A 21,666-nucleotide genomic window follows, 5' to 3' on the forward strand; every position below is an offset into this window, starting at 1 on the left:
ATAATAAATATAATTGAGGTAAAAAAATTAACAATAATATTTTTAACTACTATAAGTTGTTCTTATTAATTTGTATAATTAAATATAATATAATAATATAAAATATATTTAACAATAAATTATACCATCAATGCTCATTTAACATACTAACAACCACTATTAAAATTTTACCGAACGATTTAATTTATCAGTTATCAGCTATTAGCCACCCATTATGAGCCGCATTGATTAATCGAACCAAACGGGCTCTTAATTTCACAGCTTATTTTGTACTTCTAAAAGAACAATTAATAATAACAACTATCAACAGATGCCTCAGTCTCCATCCCTCACTTTTAAGGCAAAAGGTATATATACCATTTTTACTTTCGTTTAAAGTGCAATTTCACGTTCTGTTAGTTTTGGACAAATTAGGCCTTGTTTTAAAATCGGGCCAATTAAACCCTGTAATTATTTCGATTACTTTCAAATGTCAGTGTTGTAGAACCCATTATCTTTTGAGCGGTAAAGAAATCATAAATTGTCTGATTTATTTCTTATCACAACTTAAGACACGTGAGAGAGATAAATGAGTTTGTGTTCACTATTAGAAACCCTAAGTTGATTTCTCTTTCAACTTAAAACTTAGAAAAACAATTTATCACAAAATTATCTTTTTCTTTTACTGCAAAACATGATCGACTTGATGCAATGTGGGTTTACCTTTGCTGACATATAAAGCTGAATTAAAAATTTCTTGCCATTAGTAAGTTGAATTTGAAAATTAGAGTTTTCTTTCAAATAGCGATTTACATTTTGGAGATTTGCTATATTATTAAAAATGTAAGTACACTTGAACAGAATATTCCCATAAGTTGTTTGTTTATATTTATTTAGTGCAAAAGCAATAAAAAATTAGAATTTAGGGTTTAAATGTATAAATATTTAAGGACAACTTATAGAAATAAAAGTAATTATTAAGCTTAATTAGTCTGTTTTAAAAATGATGAAGGTCTTAAATAACCCAAAACTAATATTAGGCCTGAAATTGCATTTTGTACAAAAATACAGGGTCTATTTGTACCTTGTGCACACTTTTAATTATAGAAAAATAATCAACAGATAATTAGCATTGATAAATGTTTTTGGCCAAGTTACATACGAAGAATCCTTGTTACACAGGCCAGCTGCAGTAGATAAAGATTAAGATGATAATTTCTTATCCTAGTAATGTAGCTTAAAATAAACTTTTAATAAGAAAAGAAAACTAGAACTACCAAGTTCTAAACTAATAATTACAAAATTAACTAATCGTCAAACTCAACTAAAAATCACAACTATTTATAGACCCACTAAAACTTGTTAGAAAATGTCAAACCTAATAAATAACCCATAAAAACCAACTCAAATCCTTTGGCCTCTAATCTTCTTGCAAGCTTTAACATCAACGGCTTCAGATTTTTTTCCTTGAATTTTTCCGTTATTGCTTTCCTAGAATCTTTTTATAATTTTTCCGTTATTTGCTTCGATTCTCCGCTCTTTCAATGAATAGTCAACAACAGAATTGACTTCTTCATCACCGCCACTGCCACCGCCGCCGGCGCCGGTCATTCCATCTTCCTGCGTGTCGTTTACAAAGAAAACTCATTATCACCTTTCGTTTTAATTAATAATATTATCGAAACAGTAATTAACAAATTTTAAAATTTTGGGAAAAATACCTGAAGCGGGTACCGAAGATCTGTAGGACCCTCACGCGTTCGTTTCAGAGATTTTATTGTATCACTCGCACAGAACTGTTGACTGCTCGTACGAGAAGATGAGGATGAGGATGAGGATGCAGGCGGTGGTAGCGCGGTGCTAGAAGGCCACGGCACCACCTGATTATCACCATCTCCGACAGAATCAAGAGCAGCCTCAGATTCTTCTTCTTTTTCATCTTCTTTGCGATTAGCATCATTTGCACACACGTCGCAAACAGAGACAATACAGCCTAATCTAGAACCGGAGGCTTTCCATGGAGTGAGAGATTGGCAGGACCTGCAAAGTAGAGTACGCGTGTGCCGAGCCACCAGAAAGTTTGCTCCGTGAACTTTAGCATCGCAGCCCCAACAGAGGCTGGCCTCGTCGAACTCACAGTATGTTTTCGCAGGATACTTGCATAGCTCGCACTTCTTCATTGTTTCTTTCTCTCTTTTATGAAACTCTAGAGTTTCTTGTTTTTTTTCTCCTATGCCGGAATTTGTTTTCTGTGTGCAGTTTCTTGGGTGCGGAGGGAAGGAATAATGAAATGGACAGATTTTTTATTTTTAAAGTTGAGATGTTGTACGGTGCTGGAGAGACTCTAAACTGCACTATTCGCATGCTTTTGCTTTATATATTACCAAAATGGACTTCACTTGGCCTTCATGTCTCTTTTGGTGTTAATGAAAATAAATTTAAAGATTTTTTTAATCTATAAAATATTTAAAAATTTACATTTGAACTAGAAAAAAAATATTTTTTTTCTAGTTCAGCTTTATTAAGCTAAATTAAATATATACTTATTAATTTTAATACTGATTAATATTTTAACTTTTAAGATATAAAATATTTATTACCTATACATATAAATTTTTATTATTATAAAATATGTAGAAATTATTTTAAAAATATATAGATTTTCAATTTAAAAATTGGAAAAAAGTAAAAGGGCAAAATAGGAAAATTGAAAAAGAAGGCCTAGGGTTGGGTCTGTTGAGTGTGAGTGTGAGCTTCAGAGAAAAGGAGGAGAAGATGTGGTGCAGTGAAGTGCCAGGTGTCGAGCAGAGAGGGAGCAAGGAGTATTGTGTGGTAAATCCAAACTCATGTATTTGATTTTGTTTCCTGGGTTGGTACACACTTGAACAGGATATTTTTCTTTTTCTTTCTGTAGTTGCAAAATATTTTGTAGGGTCCACAATTAATGACTACGTGTCCTTCGCGTGGCGAGAGAATAGTGAGGAGATTCGGATTCGCTTACGTGGCATCGTAATTGAGAATGCAGTACATGACGTGTACGTTGAGGGGTCCTACAATTCCCCGCACTCCTCTCTTGATTTTTTTCTGGCCTTTGCTTTCGCTTCGCCTTTCACTTCTAACTTCGCGTGGATAAGAATGAAGCTTGGAGATTTTTTCTTTTTTGATCGGTTAGGTGTTTCAAAGATATGGCGTAGGTTTATCATGCAAGAGGCATTGGTGACCGACTTGACTTCTGTTATTCAAATCACCTTTTATATATATATATATATATTAAAACACGTTTAAACCTCAAAATATCTCATCAGTAATTATTCTTTAGAAAATAAAAATTAAAAAACAATTAGATAGAAACTCAAATATGTTAAATATTGAACTAAAGAAATATATAATTAAAATTAATTTAAATATTACTCCTTTAAATTTTGATTTGATAATAAAAATTAAAATAATTAGTGGAAAAATTACTAGACTAAATTAACTCCAATAATAACCAACAAATCATTCAGAAAATACAATAAATTATAGAAATTTTTTAAAAGAATTTACTAATATTTTTTATATCTCAAATTTTATTTTTCAATTTGCACCTCCAAAAAGAACTTCCTAAACTTCTTTTTTTCAGACAAATCAGTGAACTCTTTAGGATTTTTTGTTTTTTGTCTTTGATGTGTAAAAAATAAAAGTATTTGATGTATAGAGAATATAATGCCCAACCCTATACGTATAAGCAAGTGATACAGGGATTGATTCTACAAATTATTTATTACTATAGAAGACTTTGCTAAACATACTACCACGAAATAATAAACAGGAAGCTGTTCTACTCAATCATGACTTAGAAAAGATTATAAAAAATAATATTTTAATATCTCTCAGCAATATCTGAATAATGAATTATATAATAAATAACTAAAAGAGATATAATAACCCATAGGCTAACAAAAAAATAATATAAGGTCTAGAATGACAAAATAATAATAAAGTATGTTGGTTAACCTCCACTTCAAGTGAAAAAAAATGCTCTGTAGGATCTATTAACAAGAAAATAAAAAATATTTAAAAATTATTAAAAATAAAGAAGTGAATATAAAACTCAGTGAGATAATAATCAAATAACAAGGAAAAACTGATATGGTATTTAATATCATATTTCGTACTATAAATATAATATGAAAACTGATAACTAGCTGGACAAATATCAGTGATAAAATATGATAATTTTTAAGTGGTCTTAATAGCAAAATCATCAAGTATTAAAAATAAAATTTAATACACACTAATAGATGTACTTCGACGATCTTGGTAGCAATGGGCGTAAAAATGTCTTATCCAGCTGCCATAACGCACATCTCAATCATACACGCGTAGATATATCCTAAAAGGCGACCACCAAATATACGCCACAAAAAGCATATGTAACTCAATGTTTTCAAAGACAATATATCATTTGTTTTTGTTATTGAATCAACACCCGACTTTCGAGGTGCGATCGTACAGTCCACATAAATGAGTATATATGACTTATCCAATGTCACGAACCCATCTGTGGGCCTGTCACCGGCACTAGGGAATGGGTAGGTGTAAGGCCACCAAAACCCGTAGTAAGCCTGACTATTCACTAACTCAAACAAAATGCAATCCGAACTCTGTCCATTGACACTTTTCTACAATTAAATTTTAGCCATTAGATACTACAAATTAAATTCTGTCTGCCAGAATAATTAGATAAGACCTGAATTTACATAAAATTACAAAATGATAAATCTGAAATTTCTATTGCGGAGATTCTAAAATTTTTAAAAGTAAACTTTTTGACAAAATCAGTTACATTTAACCCGAAAATGAATGAATCGGGTTGCTAAATGAAAAGAACTGCAGAAAAGCTAACAACACCTGAAAAACAGTGAAAATGAGACTGGCAGTCTTGAGAGTGAGTTAAAATCATATATCCCCAAGACGAACACAAACACTTCAACAAATATATTTATTTAATTAAAATAAAATATTAAGTCATGCAAAAATACGGATCATATGCCATATGCTTTTATAAAATAAATTTCACATAATACAGGATGGAATACCTCAGTAGAACCCTAATCCCCATCACTAACAGCCTTAGCCTTTCGGCTCTCTCGTTCCAACAGAACTGGCTCCTAGAGAGCGAAGCTCGACTAGGGTCCTTAAATCCAGTCTAGTCACTTAAATTTCCAACAAAGAAGCCGGTGCCTAGACAGCAATGCTCGACTAGGGACCTTTACTCCGACAAACTCACTCTACTCAGCCTAGAGAGTTAAACTCGACCAGGGCAAGTCCTAAACTTACCTTTTTAAATTTATCTTCTACTATCTGTCTCAGATTAATACCGTTGTGCACGTGGTCCTTATACAATCCATCAGGTAGCATGTTCTACTGTCGTCTCATCCCGAGTCAACAAGCATTCACAATAGCATTGATGCAGAAAACGATACATATATGAATAGTAATTAAATAAATAATTAAAATAATAAATAATTTAATCATAAGTATTACATAAAATCTTAGAATGACACATATAAACAGATTTATGACTTTAACTCACAGTTCTAACAACCTCATAGCCCTGCTCCTATATCTCGAATGGAGCGAGCCGAACTGACGAATTTATCTAATCACGGGAACAATTCAATTAGAAAAAATAAAATATTTGATAAATAACCCTAGGCCTAGACTCATAGAATTAATTGTCTAAGAATTTCAACCCCGGTAAATTCTATCGAAAATTCGGCATAATCTCCCCTAAATACGGACGTCTACCCCCGTATAACGGGTCAAGAACCTGCCAGAAAACACTTCAAATTTCCAACAATTTACTTAATAGAAGTCGGACCATCAAGATTTTATTATTTTTTCCAACTCCATCACACATCACAAATCACGATTATTGGCAGACGGTCCGAAAATTTTATTATTTCGACAAACAAATCTCATAATATTTTTCTAATACTCAACATAATAATTAATCACATAACTTTTTCTCAACAAACTCTAAAATCTACAGGCTGGAGAATTACCAAGACGCTTGATTACTCAGTCTAATCGCCTCCAGCGCCGGAGTCCGATCGACAATCCGAACGCGCCTACAGACTCGAAACAACGCGCTGATGATGAACCCAACATCTGATTTTCCGATCCGACTTCCGATCATCCGGAAAGATTTACGGATGATCTCGACCGCCGATTTTCAAACAAAGTCCGATTGCCGCGAAACTAGTGCCGTTAGAAAGCTTGAGCTAAAGGGAGTCCGAATATGCCCTCCGATTGGCTAAAGCTCGCCGGAACTTGCCAAAAAAATCCAAAATTCTAGCTGCCCCTACTTTCTCTCTCCGCCGCAAACTTCGAACTTCGCCCACTATCGCCGACGCCACTACTCCCAAAAGAAAACCCTCAACTCACCAGTCATTTCAAGACCAACCCCGCCGCCATTGGCCGCCGGAAACGCCCGGAACAACGCCGACAACCGCTGCCTCCTCTTTTTTTTCTACTGCTTGCTGCCGCCGCCGCTGCTGAGCTCACCATCGCTAGCTCTTCCGCCAGCCAGCTTTGCTGCGCCTCGACGATCGGCCACGGATGGCCGCAGTCGAAGCTCCCTCTCCTTCCTCCTCTCTATCTCTTCCCTTCCCCAACGCCGATCTTCTTCTCCTTCTTTTCTTTCTTTTCTTTTCTTTCTTTCCTTATCGACATTTAGTCCTTCAACTTTTCTTCTTCACCATTTAATCCCTCATCTTTTTTAATTACTAACAATTTCACCCTGCAAAACCGTTTAATCCTCCAACTTTTCATTAACTTTTCAATTAAGCCCCTAACTATTTAACTTATGCCAAATTAAAATTATTGAAAATAGAGAATTACTTATTTACCCTTGCTTTTAAATATAAAATTACCAAAATGTCCTTACCGACATATTTAATTATAAAAATACAACCATAGAAATTTTCACATAAAACCCTAAATTAAAGCAATTATATTTTTAATCCTTATTCCAAAATTAATTTTTAATTTAATCCTAACACTTAATTAACTTAATTAATCAATTACTAATTATTTTTCAATTAAAATCAACACCATTAGCTAATTAAAATTTACTATTCCCCAATAAATTCTTTTATAAAAATATTATTTACCAATTCTTTCATAACTTTCAAATATAGAATTTAATTCATATACTCATATAGGGAGAAAATTAAGTGACCAAAAACATAATTTATTGCCCAAGGAATTTACTTAATTAATTTCTTGAAAATCAAACTAATTAGATATAGAAAAATAACTCTCTTATTTTTATCTAGCATTGAAAATTCTATTTTAAATCATCCTAAATAAATCAATTAAAAGTAAAGTAATATTAATTTAATAAAGCTCGTTATTAATTATTCCTAATATCATTATTATTAAAAGAAGATTTCCGAGTATTACATCCAGCTCTACAAAAATCTAATTTATAAATCCATAAAAATTCAAACTACCATTATCTGTTCTTGAGTTATATAAATTTTATTTATTTATTCTAAATTGAATTTACAAAAAAAAAAAATATTTTCTCATAAAGGCATTTAAATAAAATTATGTATATAATATACTTAAAAATTATAATATTATAAGCTTATCCACTCACCTGGACTGTAACGGAAAAAAAAAGATTTTTTTATAAAGGCATATAATATAATTAAAAACTACAATGTTATAAGCTTATACACTGACCTGGACTGTAACGAAAAAAAGACTCCTAGCAGATTGATGGACTACCGAGACCTACATAAAACTCTAGATCCTTACCTAAAATAAGATAATACTCAAAACAAGAACTCGAATTAAGCTAGAAACAATTTAAAAAATAAAAAAATATGAGAGCGTATACAAATGAATTTCTATTTCTATAAAAAAATTCGGCAGCATCTTTCTTAAAATTAGATTAATTTCATTGTAAGACAATCCAAAAACTATAAAAAAACAGTTCTATATCCATCAAAAAATCACTCGAGCCTTCAGACTACACATTATGCCCAAATAACTCAATTTCACATCACAAAGCAATTTACATAGTCCACCGGGCTTCCACACAAAAATTAACATATTCCGCATTTCAATAATTTATTACAACTCCATAACTATTAAATAATTAAATTTTTGGTATCCAAATAATTCTTTGCTACACACAATAACACAATAATATCATTATGAGCATTTAAATAATTTAACAGGCTGAAAACACATTGATAAATCTATAAAATATTTAATAATTCAACCAAATTAAATAATCTCAATTTAATTTCATAATTCACAATAAATATTCATACTTAATTATCCGAGTCTAATTTGAGTAAACCAATACCGCCAAAAATTCTGAAATTAATTGGCAAAAATTATGTTATTCGGTACGCAAAGTAGAGTGTTGTTGCACGTGGTTGCCGAAAATTGAGATCGGAGATCACCTACACATAGCTTACGTTGTCAAGAGTCCAATTGTACCACTCTCGTCGTTAAAAACCGCACCGTTTCTGCAAATTGGGGTTGGAAAGCTTTGGCACCTCCTAGCTCCAATCATCGACCAAATGATGGAGGGAGGAGCTGAAAGTTTCCATACCAGTAGTTTGTGAGGCGAGGATTTGATTAGTGATAGCGTTTAGGACTTGAAACGTTGCCGATTGGCCAAAATACAGAGGACAACCCCTCCCCTCCTCCCCTTCCGATTTTCAGCAAGAAAATAGTAAACCTTCGTTGGCAGCGAGCTTAATAGTTTGGGAACGGCGAGAAATTGGTGATTTGGATGCTAAATGGTAGTGGATGTGGAGGTCGGAGTTGACAGGTGGTGAGAGGGAGAAAAGAGTGAAAAATATAGAGAGGGAAGTGAGAGGACTAAAAATAACTTCGGAAAACTACACTTTTGGTCCCTAATTTATGTATTCTATAGCTTAATGTACCATTTTGACAATAATTGATAATTTTAGCCAAGTTGTGTAATTAAAAGTCAGAGGATTTTTAACTAAAACCTATAAGTCTTAAAAATACTAAAAAATTGCTTTATCTATTTATGTCCAATAAAATTAGTCTATTTATATTTAATAAATTCAATTATGATACATTTAATTTTCTAAAATGATTATACATTTATTTGAAATAAAATAAAATAATATACATATATATATATGTATATTCATACGTATATATAAATAAATAATAACAGTAGAAAATATGATAAATAAATTAAAATAATGATAGAAAAATATACGTGTTACAACTTTCTCTCTTTAAAAAACTTTTGTCCTTGAAGATGCAAAAAGATAAGGATACTGGGCTCACATATCATCTTCGTTCTCCCAAGTTGCCTCTTCTTTGGAGTGGTTCCACCACAGGACCTCGACTAAAGAAATCACCTTATTTCTCAAAACTTTTTGTTTTCTAGCTAGAATCTCAACATGTTCTTCTTTATAAGTCAAGTCATCTCCGAGCTCTACTGGTTGTTTCTCAAGAACATGAGACGGATCACTCATGTATCTCTTCAACATAGAAACATGGAAAAGATTATGAATCTAGAACAACTTCGGAGGTAAAAAGTTAATCTATAAGCAACTGGTCCAATCCTCTATGTAATCTCATACGGCCCAATGAATTGAGGACTTAACTTTCCTTACTTCTCAAAGTGCAACACACCTTTCCAAAGAGAAATCTCCAGTAACACTTTATCCCTTACTTCATACTCGCTATCCTTTTGCTTGAAATCTATATAGCTTTTTTGTTTGTCCTAGGCTACTCTCAAGTTACTCCTAATTAGTTATATCTTATCTATGGTCATCAGCACAATCTCTAGGCCTATTAGATTCCTTTCACCTTTTTCATCCCAACATACTGGTGTCCTACACTTACTTCTATATAAAGCCTCAAATGGAGCCATACCCAAACTAGTAATGGAAACTTTTATTATAAGCAAACTCCATTAGAGGTAAATGCTTGTCCCAACTTCCCTTAAACTCCATTACACGCCTAAGCATGCCTCCAAGGTCTGTATAGTCTACTCTAACTGCTTGTCTCTCTGAGGATGAAAAGAAGTACTAAACTTAAACTTGGTAACTAAAGTTTCCTACAAACTAGGCCAAAATCTAGATTTGAACCTAGGATTATGTCTGACACAATAGAAATTGGAGCACTATAAAGTCTCACCACTTTATTGACATAAATCTCAGCAAGTATACTCAGAGAATAATCCATCTTGATCGGTAAAAAGTGGGTGGACTTGGTCAACTTGTCAACAATTACCTAAACATAATCATGACTTGGACCATTTTTTAGATTCAAAGGGTAAGAGCTATGCCCCATGATTGAAGAGTTCTCTACTATTCTTGGAGGCCCTAAGTGTTCTTCTCATCTGATTACTTTGCCAAGACTTGATGATCATTTTCCTGGCAAACTGGTGAAACTATTTGACAATGCCCCCAACCGAAATACTTTTCCATTCTATTAGTGAGAACATTACTCTTACTTCTTTAATCTCTTGTTGTGAAAAGAAAAAAAGGAGTACACTTGCTTGGATCTGAATTTGGGCTTTTGCCTTTATGCCCAATTTCTGCTAATTTCTTCTTAGGGAGAGGGAGATATCAAGATTGATGGTATCATTAATCAAGTGAAGCATGGAGCAAATCCTATACCCATTATCCTGCCTGAAACTATCATTGGGTTGGACATATACAAAACTCATTAATGGTTTAGTGGCAGCCTCATCCTCTTACAGGTGTGTAAACAAATCTCTTTTCTTTTATTGTTATCTTTGCCTTAACTTTTGCCTAAGCCACCCTTTCTGGTTTTCAACTTAATAAACTTTATTTTTATCTAAGCCACATTTTCAGGTTTTCAACATAGTTTTTTCTTCTTTTTTTTTTTTCTTTTTACTTTCTTTCTCTTTTCTGGATTTGGCTATACGAGAAGCTTCAAATAATGACCATCCCTAGGAACATTGATAAATACGATCTGAAGTACGTGCAAGTTCGATTAATTGTTATCCCAAACGATTGTGTGTCCTTACTTGGACTGCGGGCATCTACTTTCTGCATACCTCTGAGACTTTGTCGCTAGTATAGTAGAAGCAACATATTTTAGAGTTCCCTATTGAATTTGAAGGCTTCTCACTCAGACAAGATTTTCTAGATAAGATGGATAGACTCTAGCCTTGTTGAGACATGGAGCACAACCTTGACTTTGAAGGTGATATGATCACAGACGATAACTACAAAGCTTGGGTCGAGCTTTAGATTACCACTTATCCTGGATTTGCAAGGTTCAAGAGGACTCTAGAGCTAGTTGCTAATTTTAAAAATGCAAATGCAAATGCAAAAAGAGGAGAAAATGAAAATATGCTTCTTTTTAGATCTCATTCATTTAGCTTAGTTTTTCTTTTTAGTTAGTGAGCAAGGTAATAAATAGACATATGTACGTTTGGTAAAAAATTCTAAACAGTTTATTCATTTAGTAGATGCCCAAATGGGTGCATTTTGATTTCTCATAACAGAACTTCTATCATCAATCAGTCTTTTTAGATTCTTTAACTGATTACTTTCTCTCATTACCTTGATTTTTGCTTGTGGCATTTGAAATAGATTCCATCCCTGATTGGTGGCTATTGAAAGAAGAATTCTGACAGTATTCATTTTTGCAACGGGAGCGAAAGTTTCTTAATAATCAACTCCATAGGTTTGAGTGAATCCTCTGGCTACTAATCTGGCCTTGTACCTCTCAATAGTTTCATCACATTTATACTTGATTTTGTATATCCACTTACATCTCACAGGTTTTTTGTATGGTGGTAATGGGAAAACACTCCAAGTATCATTTTTTTTCTAGAGCTTGAAGCTTTTCTTTTATAGCTCTACACCATTTAGGGTTGGTATTGGCTTTATAGAAGGATGTAGGCTCAGGGTGAGTTGTGATCTTGCTTAGGTAGTTGCAATATTGGTTTGATATGGAATTATAGGAAATGAAGTTTTGGATTGGATATGTTATCTTATGAGACACATGGTCTTTTAATTTTATAGGGGGCCTAGTTTGACGAGTGGATCTTCTCAAGGCGATTGCTTTTACTTGAGGTTGTTCTTTGAGTGATGTATCTTCTCCCCCTGAAGTAATTGACCTTGAGATTGGAAATGACTCCCCCCAGAGGGGATAGTCCTGTTCGTGACTGCTAAGAAAAAAATTAGAGTTATGTGGAAATGATAACGTGCATGGGCCATGAGTATGTGGTGAGGGATCCCCGATTTTATCTTTATAATAGGGTTCAATTTCGACAAACGAAACATCTCAGAAGATATAGGTTTTATGAGTCGTGGGGTCATAGCATATATACCCTTTTTGTCTACAAGAGTATCCTATGAAAAGGGTTTTGATGGAGCTTTTATCAAGCTTCTGTTGACGTTTGATGTGAACATAACAGACACAACCAAAAACTCATATATGCCCTAATTCAATTTTTCGGCCATTGAAGACCTCTAGAGGATTGAGGTTTTTTAATGTGGCAGTGGGCAATCTATTAATGAGATAGGTGTCGGTTAACAGGGCATCCGACCAATAAGAATAAGGCACATTATTTTGAAAGAGAAGAGTGCGGACAACATTAAGAAGATGTCAATTTTTGCGTTCAGAAATTTCATTCTATTCGGGGGTATTAACACAGGTGATTTAATATATAATTCCTTTTTGTTTGAAAAATGCTGAAAAATTTTGGTTTATGTGTTCCGTGCCATTGTCGGAGCGGAAAATTTTTAAATTGGCATTATACTAATTTTGAATGAAATTAAAAAATTCTTGGAAGCGAGAAAAAACCTCATTTTTTCCTTTCAATAAATAAACCCAGATAGAATGAGAATAATCATCAATGAAGGGAACAAAATATCGAAAATGATTATAAGATTTAATGGGGACGGGTCCCCAAACATCTGAGTGTATTAAATCAAATACTTTTTCAAACATACTGGATGATAAAGGAAAAGGCAAGCGAGTGTGTTTGGAAAATTTACAAACATCACAATTGCTAGAGTTTAAGATGTAATAAAATAATTTGTTTAAAACATTATCGGAGGGATGCCCAAACCGCTGATGCATTAACATGCCTTGATTGGGGTTGGTTGACACAAGACATTGCTTAGGGGGATCTTGGAGATAGTATAACCCATTTTCTAATTTTCCTTCACCAATCGTCTTTCCGAAAATTCGATCCTGAAATATGACTGAAGATGGTGAGAATATAACATTGCAGTTTAAATTACAAGTAATTTTGCCAACAGATAAGAGACTTGACTTAAAATCAAGCAAAAGTAATATATTTTTAATGTTGGAAATTAAAAAAATTAGTAGTACCGTAGCCATGAATTTTGGTTTTGGCCCCATTAGCAACTGTCACATGTTGGGAGTCCCTGATATAATTGATTTTTTGTAATTTTGTGGGATCCCAAGTCATTTGATCTGTTGCACCTGAGTCAATAATCCAAGCATTTTGACAGATATTTGTAGTATTTTGTAATGAATTTAAAGCAGTTTGGGCCGAACCTGACCCACCGGGTTGATGCAAACCGAACCCACTAGGTTGCTGAACCAGGGCCTGAAGTTGGGCTACCATTTGTGTCACTTGGACCTGGTGGGCTTGTTGGGCCTGAGTTAGAGCTAGGCCTGACCCAGTTGCAGTTGACTGGGCCAGATCATGACTGTGACTGGGTCGGGTCAGGAAATCAGAGTGGGCCGGGTCGATGTTGTAGTTGGGCCGGGTTAGATGCTCGGGTCGGGTTGCAGTATGGCATTTAGAGTCTAGTTTGAGACTCGGGTCGGGTCGAGAAAACCCTAGAGAGTCGGGTTGGGGCGTCATATAATTTTCTGCATATGACGCCCCCGCACCCCTCTCACCCTTTTCTCTAGGGTTTTCTTCTCTCCTAGTGTTGAATCTTCTTTTTCCTCTCTTCACCCCTCATGCGTTGTTCCCCTTCTCCCATCCTCGGACTGGCTGTAGATGAGGGTGCAGGTGCTAGCACTGGTCGCGATGGTGACCTTGCTTCTTACAATGGTCGTATCGCTCGATTGTGCTCGGCCCTCCTCTCGTTCGGCTTCCTTCGATGGCAATGAGGCGACGCGAGATGTAAGCCTGGTTTTCTGTGACATCGATTGAGAGCGAAGAGTTCATTAGAGTTCTTCGTATCTCTTCTCGCTAAACAATTGCTATCACCGTGTCGATCTTCGGCAATTCTGTTGACAGGAGGATTTGGGACCTCAAGCTTTCATAGCTTGAGGTCTAAACCTCCCAGGTAAGTATACACGAGGTCCTGCTCGGCTTCTGCCACTGAGGCCAATGTAAACTGATTTTAACCATTCAAATTAGTTTTGGTTGCCTTTAAGTATGATGTTGGTTAGTTTATGTTCGTTTTGAGACATGGTTGGTTGATTTGTGGGGATTGAAAGGGTAAATGATGATCACAGGCTTGTAACCTGCTCTAGTACCATGTGAAAATGAACAATGTGTATATTTTTTGTGTTTAAAAATTCTAAACTTTACAATGAGATATTGATCATAAATATACAAAAAGAATATCAGTTGTCTACTTCTATTCTAACGGTTGCCTATAATCTCTAATTCTTTTATGGGTAAGGTTGAAGTGTTTGTAGGAAAGGTTGTTTGCTTTTTCCTGGAGTCTATGATGAGAAGCCTGTACAAGCAAGCTTGCTTATACAGTCTCTGAGATCCCTACTTCTTCAGTCCCTATTCTTCTTTCTTCTTCAACAATGACACATAGACAGGATGAGTAGTTCACAACTCTCTTGTTTTCTTATTCACAAGTATGCCATTACAAATTTATCTTATTCCTAGATTATTTGAGGGAACTACAATTGTACGTTAGTAAATTCTATACTTTTTCGTTGACGAGAAAAAAAGAAAGATAGGGTACGTAGCATTTGGCTGATTATGCAGGCTGCCGGGGCCCTCTTTAAGCTGGTAAAAGTTGAGAGTGAAAGAACTTTTTCCAATTTTGGAGCAACTTATCACATGGTAACAAAACAAGCTTGTCATGGTCTGCTTTTTCCAACAATTGGTGCACTAACTATTTTATGACATTCTGAATGGTCTATTTTGGCCATTGATGCTGAAAGAGATGCGAGACTGAAATGATATTAGCATTAACAATATTAGCATTAACAAAAGAATATGTCTATTTCACTCTACTGTTTCTTGGGTGGACTTTGGGTGATTAGCCACCTTAAGTCTGGCCTCTTGTTTAGATGATAATTCTCTATAATCACTCGAATTCTTACTTTCTTCCTTTATGATATATGAAACAATCAATAATTTTTAATTTTCCCCAAATCTGCGTATAATATGCTAGCTACCGTCTTCTTTTACAGTCAGCTGATCATACTGTGCTCTCTGCTTCTAGATTCCTATGCTATAGATACCATTGCAGTAAACACATCACTTACAGATGGAGGAACTGTTATCTCGTCCGGTGAAAGGTTCGAACTGGGGTTTTTTACTCCTGCTGGAAGAGATGATAACTGTAGGTATGTGGGAATATGGTATTACAATTTGGATCCAATAACAGTTATATGGGTTGCCAATCGAGAAAAGCCACTTCTTGATACTGGTGGAAGATTTATTGTTGATGACGGCAACCTCAAAGTATTGGATGAATCAGGAAAACTTTATTGGTCTACAGGCCTTGAAACACCATCAGACCCAAGATATGGGTTGCGCTGGGAGGCTAAGTTAATGGATTTTGGAAACTTGGTCTTGAGCAATCAATTGGCAAGGACTACATGGCAGAGCTTTGAGCACCCAACTGATACATTTCTTCCAGGTATGAGAATGGATCAGAACCTTATGTTGACTTCATGGACTAGTAAAATTGACCCAGCACCAGGGCAATTCACATTTAAGCTACATCAAAAAGAAAAGAACCAGTTCACTATATGGAATCACTTTATCCCTCATTGGATAAGTGGAATCTCTGGTGAATTCTTCGAGTCGGAAGAAATACCTTATGATGTAGCCCATTTTTTATTGAACCTTAACATAAACAAAGGTCATTCCTCAGATTACAATAGTATAAGGGTCGTAATGAGTTTCAGTGGGGAGATACAATCTTGGAACTTAGATATGTACCAACATGAATGGTCATTAGAATGGTGGGAGCCAAAAGACCGATGCAGTGTTTATGAAGCCTGTGGGAGCTTTGGGAGCTGCAATAGTAACAACAAGTTACTTTGTAAATGTTTGCCCGGTTTCAAGCCCAAAATTCAAGAGAAATGGATCATGGAAGACTTCTCTGATGGATGCACCAAAAATTCAACAGCATGTGACAAGGATGACATCTTCTTGAACTTGAAGATGATGAAAGTTTATAATACAGACTCCAAATTTGACGTTAACAATGAGACAGAATGTAGAGATAAGTGTCTCAGCAGTTGTCAATGCCATGCTTATTCCTATACTGGAGGAAAAAATAGTACAAGGAGGGATATCGGACCTACTAACCCCACTTGCTGGATTTGGACTGAGGATCTTAAGAATTTACAGGAGGAGTATCTTTATGGTGGTCATGACCTCTTTGTTCGTGTATCTCGTTCTGATATAGGTACTTCCCTTCCTCTCCTCCCCTTCTTCTTATTTCCAAATTAAGTTTTCAAATTGCTGGAATATGTTGGCTCCTCTAATCCTGTAATCCTGTAATATTGGTCATCAACAGGCAATGTTTTGAGGTTTAAGATGGATCCATATTTGAGAATGTTCAATGCTTAAGCTTAAGAGCATTCTTTATAACTGGAACACTCATGTTAAAGTTTTGTAGTCGTACTTATTGTTTATAAAAGTTCAACCATTCCCCGTCGACAGGATAAATATTACCCTGAGCCTGAAGAAGTAATCCTTCATTTTACGAAATTCAGTGAGATATTTCTTTGATTGCCAGTTATGAACTTTAGCAATTTGTAGTCTATGTTGCTGAAAAAAATTAAAAACCCTAATTTGCAGAATCAACCGTCAGAAATTGTGAAGCTTGTGGAACAAATGCGATTCCTTATCCTCTAAGCACGGGTTTAAATTGCGGTGATCCTATGTACTTCAGCTTCTACTGCAACAAGTCCACAGGCAAACTTAGCTTTAAAGCACCTACTGGCACTTATAATGTCACTAACATCAGTCCAACTACTAGAACATTTATCATCCAAGCAAAAGAAGTAGATAACTGCAATGCCAGAAATGGCGCATTTCTGCAGCTTGACCAGTTATCTCCATTCAACCTGAATAATGTGATGACCTGTGGTGCTGAGGCAGAATTTAGTTCTAGATACATAACAGAAATAGTAATTGGTTGGCAACCACCTGACGAGCCGAGCTGCACTTCTTCTGCAGACTGTAAGGATTGGCCATATTCAACATGCAATATAACAACAGATGGTATGCAAAGGTGCCTCTGCAATACAAACTTCCGATGGGATGGCTTAGCCCTGAATTGTACTCCTGGTGAAGATCTTACCATATGCCTGAAACTCTAATAATGCATTTTCTACTTTCATTTTGAAATTTCCACCCTTACAGAGAAATGGATACCTGAGTGTCTCGTGGTACTTGATCAGGATGGTTTGGGTTGCATCAACAAAATGGGTGTCGCCTGAACACTGATGATAATCTGGTGTTGTAAGGCATAAATAACTGCCAAAATAAAGGAAAATCATAAACTGATTGGGCTTAAATCTTATGATAATTTAATTCTTCCTGATAAACTATTGTCTTCAGATTTCGCACAGTTACTGGTACTCCCTATTTTTTCTTATAGGAGAAAATTACCATGAGCCATTTAGAGGATCTTCAACAAGAAAGAAACCATTGTTTTTGATAATTGGAGTAACAATTGCAAGTGTCATAGTTCTACTGTGTGCCATTGCTTACATCTGCATATGTATATGCAAGAGAAAGAAAGGTAAATTGAAAAGGTTAATATTTAGTTTAAAATTGTAGTTTTTCAGAGGTTTAATTAGCATGTATCTTAACTCTACCAGTTTTTTCCTGTACTTAGAAAGAAGTAAGAACATTGAAAGAAATGCAGCTATTTTATATGGCACTGAGAAACGCGTCAAAGACATGATAGAATCGGAAGATTTTAAAGAAGAGGACAAGAAGGGGATAGATATACCTTTTTTTGATTTAGACAGCATACTAGCTGCTACAGATAATTTCTCAGATGTAAACAAGCTTGGACGAGGGGGGTTTGGGCCTGTGTACAAGGTAATTTTCACATTATTCATTGAAGGTTTTGTCTATCTAATGACCGAATAACTTGAATGTGGATTTTGGTTCCAGGGTATATTTCCAGGAGGTCGTGAAATTGCTATTAAGAGACTCTCAAGTGTTTCAGGACAAGGATTGGAAGAATTTAAAAATGAGGTTGTGCTGATTGCTAGACTTCAACATAGAAATCTTGTCAGACTTTTGGGCTATTGCATTAAAGGGGAAGAAAAAATTTTGCTTTATGAATATATGCCTAATAAAAGCTTAGATTCTCTTGTGTTTGGTAAGCCTTGCATGATAAACTTTATACTTATTTACCTTAAAAAATAAAGTCCTGTCAGAGATTCTGAATAACTGACTCCTGCTCTTTGTGAAAATGGAAAACCTTAAAGATCAAAAGCTAAGCATACTTCTGAAATGGGAGATGCGATTTGACATCATTCTGGGAGTTGCTCGAGGGCTGCTTTATCTGCATCAAGATTCTAGGTTGAGAATTATTCATAGGGATCTGAAAACAAGCAACATTTTACTGGATGCAGAAATGAACCCGAAGATTTCTGACTTCGGCCTGGCAAGGATATTTGAAGGCAAACAAACAGAGGGAAGCACAAGCAGAGTAGTTGGAACATAGTAAGTTTCTCATTGGCAATATAATGTGCATAACTTGTTACCTGATTAGTTCCAGCCTTCAACCTCAGAACTACAATTAAGATCTTTCTGGACCTGGATGAAGGGCCATCACTCACATCATCCCTAAGTACTAATTATTGTATATCTTTGCAAATTTTATATGATCTCTACTAAGTTTATTTTCTGGCGAAAGGGGTCACTAAATTTCAAGGTAATTGTTGAAATGCAGTGGGTATATGTCCCCGGAGTATGCATTAGATGGGCTATTTTCAGTTAAATCAGATGTTTTTAGCTTTGGTGTAGTAGTACTAGAAATTTTGAGTGGTAGAAGGAGCACTGGAGTTTTTAAGAGTGGACAAGGTCTGAACCTTCTAGGCTATGTAAGTTGTGCCAATTGTTTTAGCCCACAATTCTTTGTTTGTAGTTTGTTGCCTACGCACCCTCTTATTTAACTTGAAACTGTCAGGCATGGAGAATGTGGATAGAAGATAAGGCAGTAGATTTTATGGACGAGACGCTAAGCGGAAGTTGTAAAAGAAATGAATTTGTGAAGTGCCTACACATTGCGCTGCTATGCGTACAAGAAGATCCAGCTGATCGTCCCACCATGTCAACTGTAGTTGTCATGCTCAGCAGTACTGAACCTGTAACATTTCCAACCCCTAACCAGCCAGCCTTTGTTGAAAGGAAAGATCTTTCTACTACTGCTTCTTCCTCAAGTAAACAGGAAATCATCACCAACTGGACAGCTACTTTTGGAGGAGGTAGATGATGCCGGAGGGTTTCATGAATCATTTCATTTCTTTCATCAAGTTTGGGTAGTTTCTCATGCATCAAATATCGATAAAGAAAACACTTACCCCGAAAACGTGCTGACGTGGGAAGGAAATTGTAGTCCTTCAAGAATATTCTGGCATATTTTTTCTTAACAGGTTTCTTCTTTTTTAACTTGAAACAATTTCTTTTCTTTCTTCATCTTTTTCTCTTTTTCCTCTTCTCTTTTAATTTATGGTTTATAGAATCTTCAAGCACTCTAATACTACTTTTAGACCAATCTTGTTGGAGAGAAAAAGGAAATAAATAAATATAGACGAACAAAAAATTCTAAACAATACCTCACAATAATATTTTTTTATTATTAAAATATATAAAACATTGCTTTATAAGAGATAATTTTTTCACTTTATCATATTACTAAATTTATAAATTATTTATACTACTACCTACATCATTCTTTACTTACAAATTGAATTATTTATATTTATGAAACATAATACTCAAAATATATAAATTTTTATATAGTTAGACTTTTCATATATTTTATAATAACTATTAATTCTTGAAATAATATAATAAATATTTGATAATTTAAATTTACTATTTTTAACATATTCTATTAAATATTCTTAAAATTATAATTTGTTATTTAGTAAATCTTACGATTGAATGAATAACGGATAATTATAAATTTTAGAATATATATTCTTTATTTTATATGAATTATTTTTTTAAATTAAAAAAAACTCATTTATCTGTCAATTTATATATATATTTTATATTGAAATAGTTTGCAATTTTAATAGAAAGATAATTTAATTTAATTAAATAATTTTATTTTTTATAATTAGATTTATTAAATATTTTTTTAATTTAAATAAACTATTAGAAAACCATAATTAGTGGGAAGGGAGTATCATTCTATTATCATCCAACTCATATAACGATGAGTGTAATGAACAACTAAAAAACAGATAATAGCAAGGAACTTTTGTGTTGGCATTTAAGAGATTCAATGTTCCATATTATATTCCTAACGGAACTTCTGCACATCACTGCCACATCTCATTTTCCCTCTCCAGGCCTTTAAGATTAGACCATTTAGTCAAGTTTGCTGACTACAAATTGTTTTTTTTCTTTTCACTGTATGCATGTGATGGGACTAATATCAGTGGACAGCAAAGAAATCCATGAATATATATATATTATATAATGTTGTCAACAGGTCATTATCATGTAAAAATAAAATAAAAAAAAGTTTAAAAAACATAGAAGGATTGGTATTTTCTTTGTATTGAGCCCCTCAGGGTCATATTTCTTAAGCATGGTGAAGAATATTGAAGCAAAAGGGGGCCACAAATTAGAAGGTGATATTGAAAAAGTCTGGAGACCTTGACCTTGTCACTAATCATCTTTTGGGACCATCCTTCCTTGCTCCCTCCCTCAATAATTGAACTCAATCTATTAAATTATCATTGCAATTGGCAAGTTATTAATGTTTTGCCCTCTCTGGTAGTCCCATTTTCTAATGGTAATTGTGATCCTGATAGTAGCATCTGGCTGATTAGATTTTTAATGGGAAACTTGTTTAAATTGCCATTGTGATTCTCAATATATAAATAGGTCCTAAAATAGATGCTGTCCTTGAATGACAATCATTTTATAAAGATTGAAACGGGTTTATATTCACTTTTTAAGTATTTTGATTTTGGCTTTGGTGCCTGACCTGGAACCCATGAAATCTTTATGTTATGTTGATCGCAGGTAATGCAGTCCCTTCATTTCTTTTTTCTTTTTTCTATTTTACGAAATTATTTTCAATTTCTTACTAAAATTATATCCTGGTATCACAAGCCAGCTTTCATGCAATGTATCTTCAAAAAGTTACTTCCTTGATTCAGCCAATAACGAACCGGGCCTTTTTTTTTTTTTTTCCTTATCAATTCTATGTTTCAGAAATAGCAACAGAGCTGTTCTATGTGTCAATTGTTATT

At 34.4% G+C, this 21,666-nt stretch overlaps 3 protein-coding genes across 8 annotated transcripts; 1 reads left to right on the forward strand and 2 right to left on the reverse strand.

Moving 5' to 3' along the window:
- Positions 1 to 1,080: 1,080 nt before the first annotated feature.
- Positions 1,081 to 2,356, reverse strand: LOC8266930 (B-box zinc finger protein 32). Its single transcript, XM_002522670.4, has 2 exons — positions 1,701 to 2,356; positions 1,081 to 1,599 (listed from the first exon to the last, which is right to left on the reverse strand). Exons 1-2 carry the CDS (start codon positions 2,157 to 2,159, stop codon positions 1,471 to 1,473), a joined length of 588 nt encoding a protein of 195 aa, XP_002522716.2. The 5' UTR covers positions 2,160 to 2,356; the 3' UTR covers positions 1,081 to 1,470.
- Positions 2,357 to 12,998: 10,642 nt separating this feature from the next.
- On the reverse strand, positions 12,999 to 13,858 carry LOC125370608. Its single transcript, XM_048376751.1, has 2 exons — positions 13,357 to 13,858; positions 12,999 to 13,215 (listed from the first exon to the last, which is right to left on the reverse strand). Exons 1-2 carry the CDS (start codon positions 13,856 to 13,858, stop codon positions 13,187 to 13,189), a joined length of 531 nt encoding a protein of 176 aa, XP_048232708.1. The 3' UTR covers positions 12,999 to 13,186.
- A 59-nt stretch (positions 13,859 to 13,917) lies between these two features.
- Positions 13,918 to 19,870, forward strand: LOC112535424 (G-type lectin S-receptor-like serine/threonine-protein kinase At4g03230). 6 transcript variants are annotated; one of them, XM_048376748.1, is made up of 10 exons: positions 13,922 to 15,031; positions 15,417 to 15,540; positions 15,696 to 16,613; positions 17,009 to 17,500; positions 17,814 to 17,957; positions 18,054 to 18,262; positions 18,338 to 18,548; positions 18,658 to 18,895; positions 19,125 to 19,275; positions 19,362 to 19,870. In XM_048376748.1, exons 2-10 carry the CDS (start codon positions 15,462 to 15,464, stop codon positions 19,665 to 19,667), a joined length of 2,748 nt encoding a protein of 915 aa, XP_048232705.1. In that variant the 5' UTR covers positions 13,922 to 15,031; positions 15,417 to 15,461; the 3' UTR covers positions 19,668 to 19,870. The 6 variants fall into 6 exon arrangements, 5 of the variants coding, with proteins under 5 accessions (XP_048232707.1, XP_048232703.1, XP_048232705.1 ...); XM_048376749.1 differs by having other exon boundaries at positions 13,922 to 14,291; XM_048376747.1 differs by having other exon boundaries at positions 13,922 to 15,540.
- Positions 19,871 to 21,666: the final 1,796 nt, after the last annotated feature.

Source organism: Ricinus communis, chromosome 7, assembly GCF_019578655.1.
Source record: "Ricinus communis isolate WT05 ecotype wild-type chromosome 7, ASM1957865v1, whole genome shotgun sequence".
Lineage (NCBI taxonomy): Eukaryota > Viridiplantae > Streptophyta > Magnoliopsida > Malpighiales > Euphorbiaceae > Ricinus > Ricinus communis.

Excerpts from the sequence above, each read along its gene's own strand:
- LOC8266930 (XM_002522670.4), bottom strand. The coding sequence starts at position 2,159 with ATGAAGAAGTGCGAGCTATGCAAGTATCCTGCGAAAACATACTGTGAG. Across the intron at positions 1,600-1,700 it reads ATCTTCGGTACCCGCTTCAG|GAAGATGGAATGACCGGCGC; the intron begins GTATTTTTCCCA and ends AACGACACGCAG.
- LOC125370608 (XM_048376751.1), bottom strand. The coding sequence starts at position 13,858 with ATGACGCCCCAACCCGACTCTCTAGGGTTTTCTCGACCCGACCCGAGT. Across the intron at positions 13,216-13,356 it reads AACCAAAATTCATGGCTACG|GATCGAATTTTCGGAAAGAC; the intron begins GTACTACTAATT and ends GTCATATTTCAG.
- LOC112535424 (XM_048376746.1), top strand. The coding sequence starts at position 15,359 with ATGCTAGCTACCGTCTTCTTTTACAGTCAGCTGATCATACTGTGCTCT. Across the intron at positions 18,896-19,124 it reads AGCAGAGTAGTTGGAACATA|TGGGTATATGTCCCCGGAGT; the intron begins GTAAGTTTCTCA and ends GTTGAAATGCAG. Across the intron at positions 19,276-19,361 it reads GTCTGAACCTTCTAGGCTAT|GCATGGAGAATGTGGATAGA; the intron begins GTAAGTTGTGCC and ends TGAAACTGTCAG.